Genomic DNA, 12,023 nt, shown 5'->3' with positions numbered 1-12,023 from the left:
TTCAGTAATGCTTCAGTCGTAACATTGCTTTTTGATTATTAAAATTCAAAAGGGTAAGGAAAAATACGTAATGTGTACTTCCTAAAGCTGAATCTGTAAGATTAGCCCATTTACCATTAAATTCCAATATTCTACATATTTTAAATAATTTACGATTCCAAAACTCCACTTAACTCCACAAATCCACGTAATAACAAGCGAATCTTTTAAGCTGCAGTTTAGTAGTTTCAAATTTTGTTTATGTAGCTTTAAATCAATTCCTAACTATTTAAGAATATCTTCACAACATTATTCAGTTTTATTCAAAATATTTCGAAAGATTTGAAGGAACGCGGGATCCATTTTGTAGGAATAGGCTTAGTTGGAATACTTTGAGCCATTTTTTATCTTAAGACTTATGGTAGTTCTCATTTATTCTTATGGTATAGCTCATTTGAAAGGTAATTCGTTTCTTTATGGCATTTCTTATTAAAGATAGTTCCTTATATAGTCAATTAATATATTGAAGCAAACAAAAAAATAGCAGCTAACCTATATTCAGAATACAATTTTATATACATTTATATGTACAATGCAATTTTAGAATTATCTTGATTTCCTATGTAAAATTTATGCACATATCACAGCAGGCCTATACTTTTTCCTTTCTAGAGAAAACCCATTTTTTTGACTTTTATTTAACAGTAGTCTTTCAGAAACCCTTTTAGGTGACTGTTAACTTAAAAGGGTCTCACCGAGTGGTTATTGAAAGACCGATTGCTTTGTTCGGTTGAGCCGAACGGTCGGACCGAAACCGACAAGCAAAACTAAAAAAGGGTTCCGCTCAGAGAGAGAGTTTGTGAGCAACATTTTTTTCGGTTGTGTCGAGATTAAACTGCCTCAGGAAAATCGGTTGACAGTTATTTGCAAGCTCTGTAAAATACAAATAATAACTCTAGTGAAGATGATATTGAAAGTAATACTTACCCTGATTTTTCGTAATATTTCACCGACTTATACTAAGCCTGATTGGCATCACTAGCCCCGTACTATCTTATCGGGAAGAGATTGTGTGTGTATTTTGCATTGAATGAATGTGAATTGAAATTTGTAAAACGCTCCCACTCCATGAGCAACAAATTTGCTGTCCGGCAGAGAGGTTATCAGTCTCAGGCTCCACAATTTCCACAGGCAGAGCGACAATAATTTCAGGGAGATTTGTGGCCTGTTGTTTATTACAATTATAAATTATATATAAATCGGATCATCATGCTGGTTTTATGCGCGTGTTTTATAGAACACTAAATTTAGATCGAAGCCGTGTTTTTAATTTTAGTTCAAGTTCGGGAGATAACCCTTCGCAGATCGGGTTGCCAGGCGCCACGGGGGCAAATCGAACGGAAATCGAATCTTGTAGATTAAACTGGGCGGAAAATTTAAAGGCAAACTGAAAATTATTTACAATGTCAATCAATTTTGTAAATTCAAGGCCTCTAACTATGTTAGAGTTTAATATAATAATGGTAAAAAAACTTCTACCTCCAAGAAAAAATCTCTTTCTTTTCCATAAATAAGTGTTTAATATTTTATCAAAATTTAGTCAATCATTTACAGTCGCTTCATAATTAATTCACATAAAGGAAACATATTTCACAATTTGGACAACAACTTCAACTTGTTTACGAACTTTAAGTAGCTGTAGTCATAAAACTTATTTCAGTATTAAGATAACGTAATGACTCTCTTATCGAACAACGAAAAGTTCGAGCGATAAATAAGACAAGAAATTTCACCCGACGCGGTGGGCAGTCAAGAAAAAAAATGTGAATGAAGACTTAGGTCTAGGATTTGGTCGGGATCAGTTCAGACTACTTAGTTTAACCATCTGGAGGTCTCCGTGGCAGTCAGACCCTCGGAGCGCAGACGTTGCAGCATGGGGCGATATATGTCGGGGGTGAAGGGCAGCAGCACACCGCGTTCCTGGATCTCACCTGGAATAGGATAGTTTAAAATTATATTATTTACTTTTTTATAAAGATCGATAAAAGAGAACCCACCATCTAGGATCATTTTGGCCGCAATAGCGGCTGGCTTGCCCACCGTCATCGCCATGGCGGAATGACCCTGGGGCTGTCCATAGACCACAAAGTTGATGCCCCGCTCCTCACGACGACCGTCGGGCCAACGGATGCCCACTTCATGGCGCAGCACCACCAGATCGCGCTCATCTCGTTCTGAAAAAATAATATTTAAATTAAATTACCAATTGTTTCAACTTTTAAACCAAAAAACAAGAGAGAACGCTATAGTCGGGTTTGTGTCCCGACTAGAGCCCTGCATGAATCATTCAATTTTTGTTTTATCATAGTATGCCATGAAATTTCTGATTTGTTTAATTCAATTCTATGTGAAATAAATTGAATGTTGTTCTAATTCATTTCAAATTGAATGAATCGAATGAAATATTTTATGAATTGTTTGATTTTTTCAGATTTTTTTTGTGTTTTCTTTTGAGAACAAAAAGTGGAAAATTTTTAACAAATCAATGTTAACTGAATAGTAAATAAAATTCAGATAGATTTAATCACAAAATAATGGCCCTTTCTTCCTCAAAATAAATTGTCGTTTGAATTATTTCGGAATTCATGCCATTCATTCATTCAATTCTATTAAAGTCAAAATTCAAATTCATTCAATTCTATTAAACACAAAATTCTAATTAATTCATTCATATAACAGAAAAAATTCAAAATAATTCATTGAATCCATTCATGCAGGGCTCTAGTCCCGACTATCTAATACCCGTCACTCGGCTAAAGGGAGTGCGAGGGAGATGGATATATAACATTTTTTTGATTGCGCATAACTTTTTAATGAATTGTCCGATTTGAAAAATGTCTTTTACATTTCGATAGGTATAAATATACACAATAAAATTGCATTTATAATTCTCGGAAATCTTTAAAGGTGTGCCAGACACATTTTAAAATCGTTAGTGGGCGACTGTGAGCGTTAGAGGGGGCGTATCGCCCGGCTGAAATAAAGTTGCGCTGCGTAGAAAGCCCAAGAATATGTGTGGAAAATCTCAACCTTATAGGTTTTTTTAGTTTCCGAGATCTCAGCGTTCATACAGACGGACAGACAGACGGACATGGCTAGATCGACTCGGCTAGCTACCCTGATCAAGATATAAAAACTCACCGAAGGCCAGTCTCTTGGACAGGTAGTGACTGAGTGTGTCCAGCGGAGTGTTCAGCTTCACCACGGGCGTATCATCCAGCAAGCCCAGGCTCTCGATGCCATCCACATCGCCGATGCGCTCGTTCAGCTTCTGCTTGAGGTTCTCGTAAAAGATGCTCGAATCGGACATGCCCAACAGATGGATGACCAACTGGCGCCACGTGACATCCGGTCCACTGGGATGCAGCAGAGCATGTGGCTCGGCATCAATCAGTCCCAGGAGTTGCATCGGCTTGATGGACTCGGAAAAACCCTTGTAGCGGATGGTGCCACGCAGCAGGGTGTGTACATCCCTGCCCAAACCGTAGAGAGAGCCATATTTGGTGGAGTCCCTATTGGGAAATCCCTCCAGGGCGAATCCAGGCAGGAAATCCAGACTGCGAGGACATGACATAAGTTCGCCGCCTCCAGAAATCTCCACAATTTGACCCTGGCTCAGATATTTGGCAGCGGAGAGAGTGTTGAGCAGTACTCCTCTGGGCGACCAAGAGAACTTGTATCTCAAGGAGTTATTGGAATGCTCCGGTGCCGGCAGACCTCCACAATAGCTAACGAAGGACTCGACAACGGCTCCCTTGTCCTGCACCTCGTGGATGCACTCCAGGGCCAAAAGGTGATCGATTCCCGGGTCCAAACCGACCTCATTCATGATGGTCACACCCTTGGCCTTGGCCTCCTCGTGCAGCGCGGAAATCTCGTCGTTCAGGTAACTGGCAGTGACCATGTGGGTGCCTTCGGCCACGCAATAGCGGGCCACCATGCCGTGGAGACTGTAGGGCAGCAGGGACACCACCACATCCGCCTTGCCACACAGCTCCTGCAGATGACCAGTGCTCTCGTTGACATCCAAATAGACGCTGTCCACTCCGGCATACTGTTGAGCCAGGCGATCGGCCTCATCTTTGACCTGCGAGCAAACCGTGATGCTGACATCCTTCTCGCGATGCAGCCACTCCACGAGGGGCGCCGAAACCATGCCAGCTCCCAGGACCAAGACCTTCTTGTGCGACTCGGATCTTCCTTCCATCTTATGACGCGACCGGTGGCTCGTCGAATCTCGCAGCTCCTGAATGTACTGAAAGCCCTCGGTCAGCTGACCGTTGCTTGCGATAATGGCCTGAAAAGCAGCAGAGAGAAACGGAATTAGCTAACTGATAACAGATGCAGATAAGGGGGCATAATGCACATTGGTTTTTAAATTTCAAGATTAATAAATTTAAAAAAATGTATTTACTGAATATATTTTTAATTAAACCCCTTTTTAGCATCCAAAAGAAATTTTGTTTGGGTATAAATTTAAAAAAAATTTAAGTACTGAATACATTTTTGATTAAAAACCTTTTTAGCATCCAAAAATAAATTTTGTTTGGGTAAAAATTTAAAAAAATGTAAATACTGAATACATTTTTATCATCCAAAAATAAATTTTGTTTGGGTATAAATTAAAAAAAATGTAAATACTTAATACATTTTTAATTAAAGACCTTTTTAGCATCCAAAAATATTTTTTCTTTGGTATAAAAACTAAAAAATAAAATAAAGCACCTACCGACTGAATGGGGTACGAGAATTCCTCCTCCGCCAGCGGTTTCTTGGCATCACTCTTGATAATATCGTGGACATGAGGCGCCAACAGTTCTCCAAACAAATCCGTCGACTCCCTTGGCAATTGGGTAGGCATATTATCAATCGAACAGACCAAAACTCCCGGACCCTTAAAGCTCTTGGTGTCCTTATTTCTATCTGCATCGTACAAACAGAAGGGAGTGTCGATGGTGGTGCACTCGTTCATGAACTCAATGGAACCACCGGGATCAGCGGAAATATCGCAAATGGCCAGCATGCGATGAGGGAGAGCAGGACTTCCCTTGCTGGTTGGCAACCAGGGTGTATTTGCCGGGCGTAGCAGGTTCTTGGCATCCGGAATGCTTATCAACTTGGGACTGCCCACAGCCCAATAGATGCCGTTGACAATAACCGATGCATACGGAGCTATCTTCGTGCTGAAGGTGGAGATGTAACGTTCTGGGAACTCGTCGTACTCCTTGGCATCAAATCCACCGCCTTCACGACGCTCCAGATGATCCGATCGGCTCACCTCGCAGCCATACAGCTTGTTTTGGTCTAAAGAAAATTTAAAAATAGTTAAGAATTGTAAAGAAACATGTTTAGTACTAATATTAAATATTAAAGACAATTTTTAAATATTTAAAAATGATTAATCTACACTCACTTCCATGCTCGGCCACCTTGCGAAGCATCTCAGGCGGGACATACTCTATGGGCAGTTCAGAGAACACTTCCTGGGCTCCCTGGGAAACATTTCCAGAGCCAGTAAACACAAACGTAAGTGGTCCAATCGACTTGGGCATCATGCCCAGAGAGATCTCATAGCCGCAATCCCTAATTGCCTGACGAGCCATCGAAGAATTACGATAATTGTGGGCGGGTCCAATGTGCATGAAGGGTGTATGATGTCCCAAAGCCAAAAGACGCAATCCAATGCCATGCAGAATGTTCACCATGCCAGCCACACCAGCATATTTGCCAAAAGCCACCTGTCGTGCTCCGCGTTCGTCTATAATTCGCTCATAGTCGATAAGCCGGATTTTCTAAAGAAAATTTTGAGAAAAAAAATAATAATCCACTTTTTCAGATGAAATAGTCTCCCAAACCTTCTCCAAAATGGCATCCAGTAGCGGCATATTAGATTCCTGAGCCTTGATGGTGTGCGAAAAGAAGCAGTAGGTCTTGCCAGGAATCAAAGCGTCAATGGGAACTTGTTTCACTCCAAATATCACGGATGCATCACTGATGTCCTCCTGAATATGAGCTCCAGCCTGCATATAAGCCTGTTGGGGAAAATAGGAAAACAATACAATGTTAGAAGGCCTCTTATCTTATCATTTCGGTACATAAATCCATGGTAATCTTTATGTTTATCAGGTGAACAGATCAGAATAATTGTTCTTATTTTACACGCAAACATCACATAATCTTTTTAAGCTAAGTAAGCTTATCTAAGCTTGAAATAATTAAATTTTTACGTATTTTTTAATTAGCTACTTTGTTTAATCATTAAGCTGTATTAATAGATACTTCAATTAAATTAATCTCATTAATTTACTAGTTCTAGGCCATAATTTTATAGAATTTATATTTTTATTGTTATTACCCTACTATTGATTCCATGATTTTCCAAACCCATTCATCTTTTTTTTCTCACGTGCCTCCGTCAAAAACATTATCATCTCCACAAATCAACTAAATATAGTATATGAATTCCTTGGAATCATTGCCACGAACGATAAGCTTTGCTTTCCTTTGGTTTTTCTCTCCTCCTCGTTTGTTTTGTACTCGATTTCAAGGCCAGCAAATTGCCAAATTTAGAGCTCCGTGTAGAGAGGCTTATCATCCGAGTTTTAATTTATGATGCAGCACTTGGGGGGCGTGTTATATACCACATATATATAGACGTACTAGCTTGCCTGACTACCGATATGATTTCTAATAGCGATTAGCCGCAGACTCAATAAATCCGTTGCCAACTCGCCATGGAAAATTACGACTTATGGATAACCGACGGAAGCTATTAATTCCAGCTATGCTCACCTGCATGGGATATGCTCGACGATTGGAGGGCTGCACGATGACCTTGACATTCTGCTTGACCAACTTCTGGACGTGGGTTGGTCCAAAAGGAGCTCTTCGCTCCCACACCGATTGATCCTCTCGCCGGATGGCAATCACCCGACTCTGGTAAAAATAAAGATTGATGTTCAAAGTTAGGTTCATATAAAAATAAGATATATTCCATAATTATTGGATGTTATTTGAACAATTTATATAATTTAAAACTCAGATAAAATTGTTTTCCATTAAATTACTTTCAATGTTTAGCATAAATAAAAGAAATATTACTACAAATTATAAGAATATCCAAATAATTTTAAAGCAAATTGGATTTTAAATCTTAATCATATTACAATTAAATAGTTTATGAATGGAATCTTTAAGATTATTGGTTAATAAAGGATGCAATTGGAGAGGTGAATCAACTCACATGACGTTGTCTGGTGAACGGATGCGCGATTGTTGCGCGCTGTTGAATCGCTCTCCACATATTTCGGCAGCTTTGTGGGATCAGTTCGAGCAGATCGAGTGCGAACTTAATTGTGATCGTAGTGTTTATTCTTTACTAGGATGATGGTGCTGATCCGATCCGTTGACTCCGAGCTCTGGCACTCTTCTAAAGGCATCGGAGGAGGCGAACCGCGAAACAGCCTCTAATCAGCAGTTGGAACCCGTCGTAAATCCAGTGATAAGCCGTGCTCTCCGTGCATCTCATCGCAGCTAAAAAGAAACCAATTTTGTGCGTTAGCAGAGCAGCAAAAAGAGCGAGATATTTGTGCTTGTCACTTACCCGTAAGGAAGCCGGATCTCCGTTCGATTTTGGGCTACAAATTTTCCACTCTGATAAGAGAGAGCTGGCTGAGAATTAAGAGAACCGCCCTGGGAAAATTCCTATAGCGCTGTTTACACAAAGCAATTCTTACACAGTTTTTCAATATTTGGTTTAGATTGATCAAGATTTCTGGGTTCTTTAAACAATTAGAGGTGAGTAACAACATTTAACATTTGGTAGATAACATTTTTAATAGCCAATATTTGTCTATTAATTTAGCTAAACTAATCAGTGTACAAATCCAATTAAAAAGAAAGTTTAAAAAATATTTCTTCTCCGCGTTTTTTTTAATTTTGAATGAAAACTTATATTTCATATTTCAGAATTTATACATTTGTTTATTCAATGTTACAAAAACGAGTTTATGTGTTGAAAATCAAATCATTAACATAAACAGTTCAGCAGTATAATAATAAATTCTTAATTCGATTTAAAAATAGGGAAAAGTAAATATTATTTTTCTAGCAAGAATTGCACTTTGTAAACACCACTTTACAATTTGGTTTTTTGGTGTTAAAGCATACGTTTTATTTTTAATTGCATCTTGGTTTCATAGGTTCGTCTCTGGCACAGATTTTAGTGCAGATTATAATCATTCTACTATTCACATCAAAAACAGTTTTCTTTCTTAGTTATCTAGAATTCTACGAGCTACTGGAGCAGCGGCTACGAAATGTAACTCGGCTGACACACGGAAAATAAATATACATGATTATTACAGCTAGTAAAACAAATTGTGGTTTTGCTACATTTTCAGGTATGCAAAAATAAAAGGAAAAAAGGAATAACATTTTGATTACGGGAGGTTAGAAAGAGGAAAGCCGTAAAGCTGTAAAGCTGGTTAGCGGATGGCCCACTGGGTTCCACTGCATGTCCACAGATTGATCCTCTAGAGCGCCGGCGCCTCAGGCAGCAGCGAGGTGAAGAAGGTGATGACAAAGGTGCGTACAACAGAAATCACAGAGTTATTGGCATTTGGTGGTTCCACGGCCACGGCTTCGGCGGAAACGTCAGCCGCATCCGGATTTGCAGCGGATGCTGGAGCCACGACAGCTGCAGCAGCAGGGGCATCGACTGCATCCTGTCCAGCTGCTGGCACTGCACCAGGCTCATTAGCCGCCTGGGGATCGTTGTTTTCTCGTTCCCCCGCCGCATCCATCATGCGCTGAATTTGCTGCACTGCAGCAAAGGCGGCCGCATCGCCGGCATTGTTGTTACGGTTGATGTTGTTATTGTTGCGTTCCCGGCGACGAAGGACACCAATGTGATACCTGGAAAATATAAAAAAAGCTTTAGTATAAATTCTAATATGTTATAGAAGTTACTTACAGATAAATCGCTCCAGCTATGAGCACCACCAGGAAGCAGCGCATCGGCGAGGAGTTAAAGTACAGGACAGTCACGAAAATGGCCAATCGCGTAAAGCTAAAGAAGCTATCCAGCCAGTCGCGCATCTCGGGCTCCTCCTGGATGTTGGGGAAATTTCTGTTCTGCGCTGCCCCATTAACCTGTGGAGCAGGTGGTGCCGCCGCTGCCGGTGCAGCAACTACTCCTGCCGCGGGCTGTGCAGCATTCAGCGGGACTTGGGGCATGAGGGGTTGAGACAATGGCGGCAAAACGGATTCGTTGGAGCCGGGCAATGTAGACCTGAAGGTATAAGAGGAGAGAGCTTTAAATAATTGTTGGTATAATGTATAGTATATGATTATGATTTTCAAGGGGCTTTGTTTGCATGAGAAAATTTAATTGCCAAACTTAATTGCGCACATTAAAATGTTCGGGCGTCCAAAAATAAACTTATTATTTGACTATAATCGCGAAACCCAAAAAATATTTACATAAATGGGAGCATTCTGATAACCAAAAATATTTTGGGTTGTCGCTGTTTATGTTGTTTAGACAAAAATTCAAAGATTAATAATAAATACAAAAACAAATGTTAACTCGCCTTACAACAATGAGTTCTCATTTGTTAATATTGTATGTTTCTACGAAGTATGGTAATATTTTTACGGATTAAGTCTGTGAAAATATTTGTTTAGTTATTAATGGATGGATGGATGTATCTATTTACTTCTGAGAAATATAACTTGTACTAGTCTTCAATGGTAATCAGGTAATTTAATTGCCGTATCACATGGCATTCTCGTTCTTCCAACTCACCGCAGGGCCAACTGCTGCATGTACTGGGCGTAGACCTGCTGCATCCAGGCGTTGTAGATCAGAGCCTGCTGCTGGAACATCGCTTGGGGATTGGCGCTGGCATTGGCCGCCGCTGCTGCTGCCGCCTGATTCTGCTGCCAGAAGTGCGTCCAAGGATTGGCCAAACCGATGTTACCTGCCATGGGAGATGCTGTGGCTGCCGGCTGTGCCGACTGCTGGTGTGTGGGATGACGTTGTCGCAGCTCATTTGCATTCCCGCTGACCTCCTGCAGCGCTGGCACCGCATCCTTCGGCGGCACTGTGATTGTCTTGGCTGGCGGCGTTATTACTTGCTTGCTGGCGCAGACCAAATGAAAGATGTGGTGCTGCTGGTAGACATCCTTGTAACTGCGAATCACCTCCGATAACTTTTGAGAGTCGTCTAAGAGCTTGCCAGAGTAAATCAGCTTCTGATCTTGGATTTTCTGGAGAGATATAAAGATAAAGTGGGTTTTAAAAATATTAAATTTGCGGTTGCTTACAAAAATATATTTGGTTTTAAAAAATTACTCAACCTGAAACTAAAAAGAGCACCAAAATATAAAAAAAAAATTTAAGTCTATCAATACGGGCTTTCCAAATCAAAAAAGTGTGTAAAGACGACTATTATATATTATTTTGCAGTACTTAAAATTATCAATTTCTGGCGCCCCATAAGAGATAAGACAGGGATTTTCTCATCAGCCAAATTCCATGAAAATTTATACACATTTTGCATTCTTATCGTTGTAGTGTTTGCAAAAATAAAAAATAAGCACGAAAAATGAGAAGTAAATGTATTTACTACATCATTTCACTGTACCACTTGTTTTACTTTATATAAAACTAGCTGCAGACTATTTTTAGATCATAAAAAGCATTGTATTTCATGCATTAAACACCTTTGGATATTATTGGATTGCCGCAAAAAGAGTGCACTGTATAAATATAACTGTAGTAATGACTTAAAAATCCCGTTTTTTGTTTAGTTAGTACAAGTAAGCGATAAGAAGCCATATGTGGGAGGTAAACAATAAGTCACCTGACCAGAACCTTAATTTTTGTTAACTGCTTTTAAGATATCCTATCCATACTATCAGCTACTAGCCGTAACCATTATAATCCCAGCTGCAAGCCATCGATTTAGCATAGGCCAAGTGCATGACGCAAGTGCATGACGAGGGGCCATAACTTTTAGAGGCAATCCACTGACGTGTACTTGCGACTAAGACGCAAATAGCTTTTGAGTACCTAAATATGATGTGTACCCGTGTATGCCAAAGCGGAGATGATAAACAATAACAAACTAGGCGATAAGATAAGGGAGTCGGCGGAGAAGCGAGAACGCGAGAACTTGAGAACCCACCGGTTTGCCAGGATAGACCACTGATAGCTGCGTCTTCAGCCGCTGGACCGTCCAGCAGAGATCCGAATCCACATTGAGATCCTCGTACTGCTGGTTGGACGACTTGATGAGCAGCCGGACGCTGGTTCCCGAGGGGGAGGGGGTTTCTGGTACCGGAACCGGGGCCTTCTGACGGGCGGCGGCATCGCAGCCCGCGGCTGTCGCGGCAGCGGGCGAGGCGGCGGCGGTCTCCTCCATCTGTGTTGCGTTGACCCCGCGCGAATCGGAGAACTTTCTATCGCTAATTAATGATGATCTCTATTCCGAGTGTGTGTGTTGTTTTTTTTTCGCAGCCACTGTGTCGCTCACTGCCACTTCCTGCTCCGCTCGCTGGGATTTTCAATAGTGTAGTTTATACCGAATTTGACATTAGATTTGGTTCTATTTGCTCTGCTGTCGCTCCACTCGCCAGCTGTTCCGTGCTGTTTTGCTGCCAGCCGAGAATTATTGATTATGAAACGCAGTAAACGTTCCGCAGTTGATCAAAAACTCGTCTCCATTTGATTCTGACCTGTGGCCAGAGATGAGCGCAGGTCACGGAGCAGTGGCGAGTAGCAGGTATTTTTAAGTCGCAGGTTAGAGAATGTCGCATGAAAACAACATTTTGGGAATTATTCAGATACTCTTTAAAATAATACAAGCTGAAATATATTTAAGCCGTTGTTTATCAACCTGTTATACATAATAATTGTAATTTTTAGTTTTTATTTCATGGAATAAAGACCCCTAACCAGTGACTCGAAGCAGTGACTT

At 40.6% G+C, this 12,023-nt stretch overlaps 2 protein-coding genes across 2 annotated transcripts; both read right to left on the bottom strand.

Moving 5' to 3' along the window:
• Positions 1 to 1,537: 1,537 nt before the first annotated feature.
• LKRSDH (lysine ketoglutarate reductase/saccharopine dehydrogenase) lies at positions 1,538 to 7,528 on the bottom strand. Its single transcript, XM_017150825.3, has 8 exons — positions 7,283 to 7,528; positions 6,832 to 6,975; positions 5,895 to 6,071; positions 5,453 to 5,831; positions 4,769 to 5,343; positions 3,181 to 4,336; positions 2,037 to 2,213; positions 1,538 to 1,970 (listed from the first exon to the last, which is right to left on the bottom strand). Exons 1-8 carry the CDS (start codon positions 7,340 to 7,342, stop codon positions 1,852 to 1,854), a joined length of 2,787 nt encoding a protein of 928 aa, XP_017006314.1. The 5' UTR covers positions 7,343 to 7,528; the 3' UTR covers positions 1,538 to 1,851.
• Positions 7,529 to 7,995: 467 nt separating this feature from the next.
• On the bottom strand, positions 7,996 to 11,774 carry Herp (Homocysteine-induced endoplasmic reticulum protein). The gene is made up of 4 exons (XM_017150803.3): positions 11,232 to 11,774; positions 9,848 to 10,311; positions 9,014 to 9,331; positions 7,996 to 8,955 (listed from the first exon to the last, which is right to left on the bottom strand). Exons 1-4 carry the CDS (start codon positions 11,466 to 11,468, stop codon positions 8,574 to 8,576), a joined length of 1,401 nt encoding a protein of 466 aa, XP_017006292.2. The 5' UTR covers positions 11,469 to 11,774; the 3' UTR covers positions 7,996 to 8,573.
• Positions 11,775 to 12,023: the final 249 nt, after the last annotated feature.

The sequence above is a fragment of the Drosophila takahashii genome, chromosome 2L (genome assembly GCF_030179915.1).
Source record: "Drosophila takahashii strain IR98-3 E-12201 chromosome 2L, DtakHiC1v2, whole genome shotgun sequence".
NCBI lineage: Eukaryota > Metazoa > Arthropoda > Insecta > Diptera > Drosophilidae > Drosophila > Drosophila takahashii.
Note: the sequence above shows the minus strand (reverse complement) of the source record. Positions and strands in the feature narration are given on the sequence as shown.

Bases quoted from the DNA above. Each gene is read 5' to 3' on its own strand.
- Herp (XM_017150803.3), bottom strand. From the start codon at position 11,468: ATGGAGGAGACCGCCGCCGCCTCGCCCGCTGCCGCGACAGCCGCGGGC. The intron at 10,312-11,231 runs GTGGGTTCTCAA...ATATCTCTCCAG, and splicing joins TGGTCTATCCTGGCAAACCG to AAAATCCAAGATCAGAAGCT. The intron at 9,332-9,847 runs GTGAGTTGGAAG...TTATACCTTCAG, and splicing joins ATGCAGCAGTTGGCCCTGCG to GTCTACATTGCCCGGCTCCA.
- LKRSDH (XM_017150825.3), bottom strand. From the start codon at position 7,342: ATGTGGAGAGCGATTCAACAGCGCGCAACAATCGCGCATCCGTTCACC. The intron at 6,072-6,831 runs GTGAGCATAGCT...TTTCCCCAACAG, and splicing joins GTCGAGCATATCCCATGCAG to GCTTATATGCAGGCTGGAGC. The intron at 1,971-2,036 runs GTGGGTTCTCTT...ATCCTATTCCAG, and splicing joins GGCCAAAATGATCCTAGATG to GTGAGATCCAGGAACGCGGT.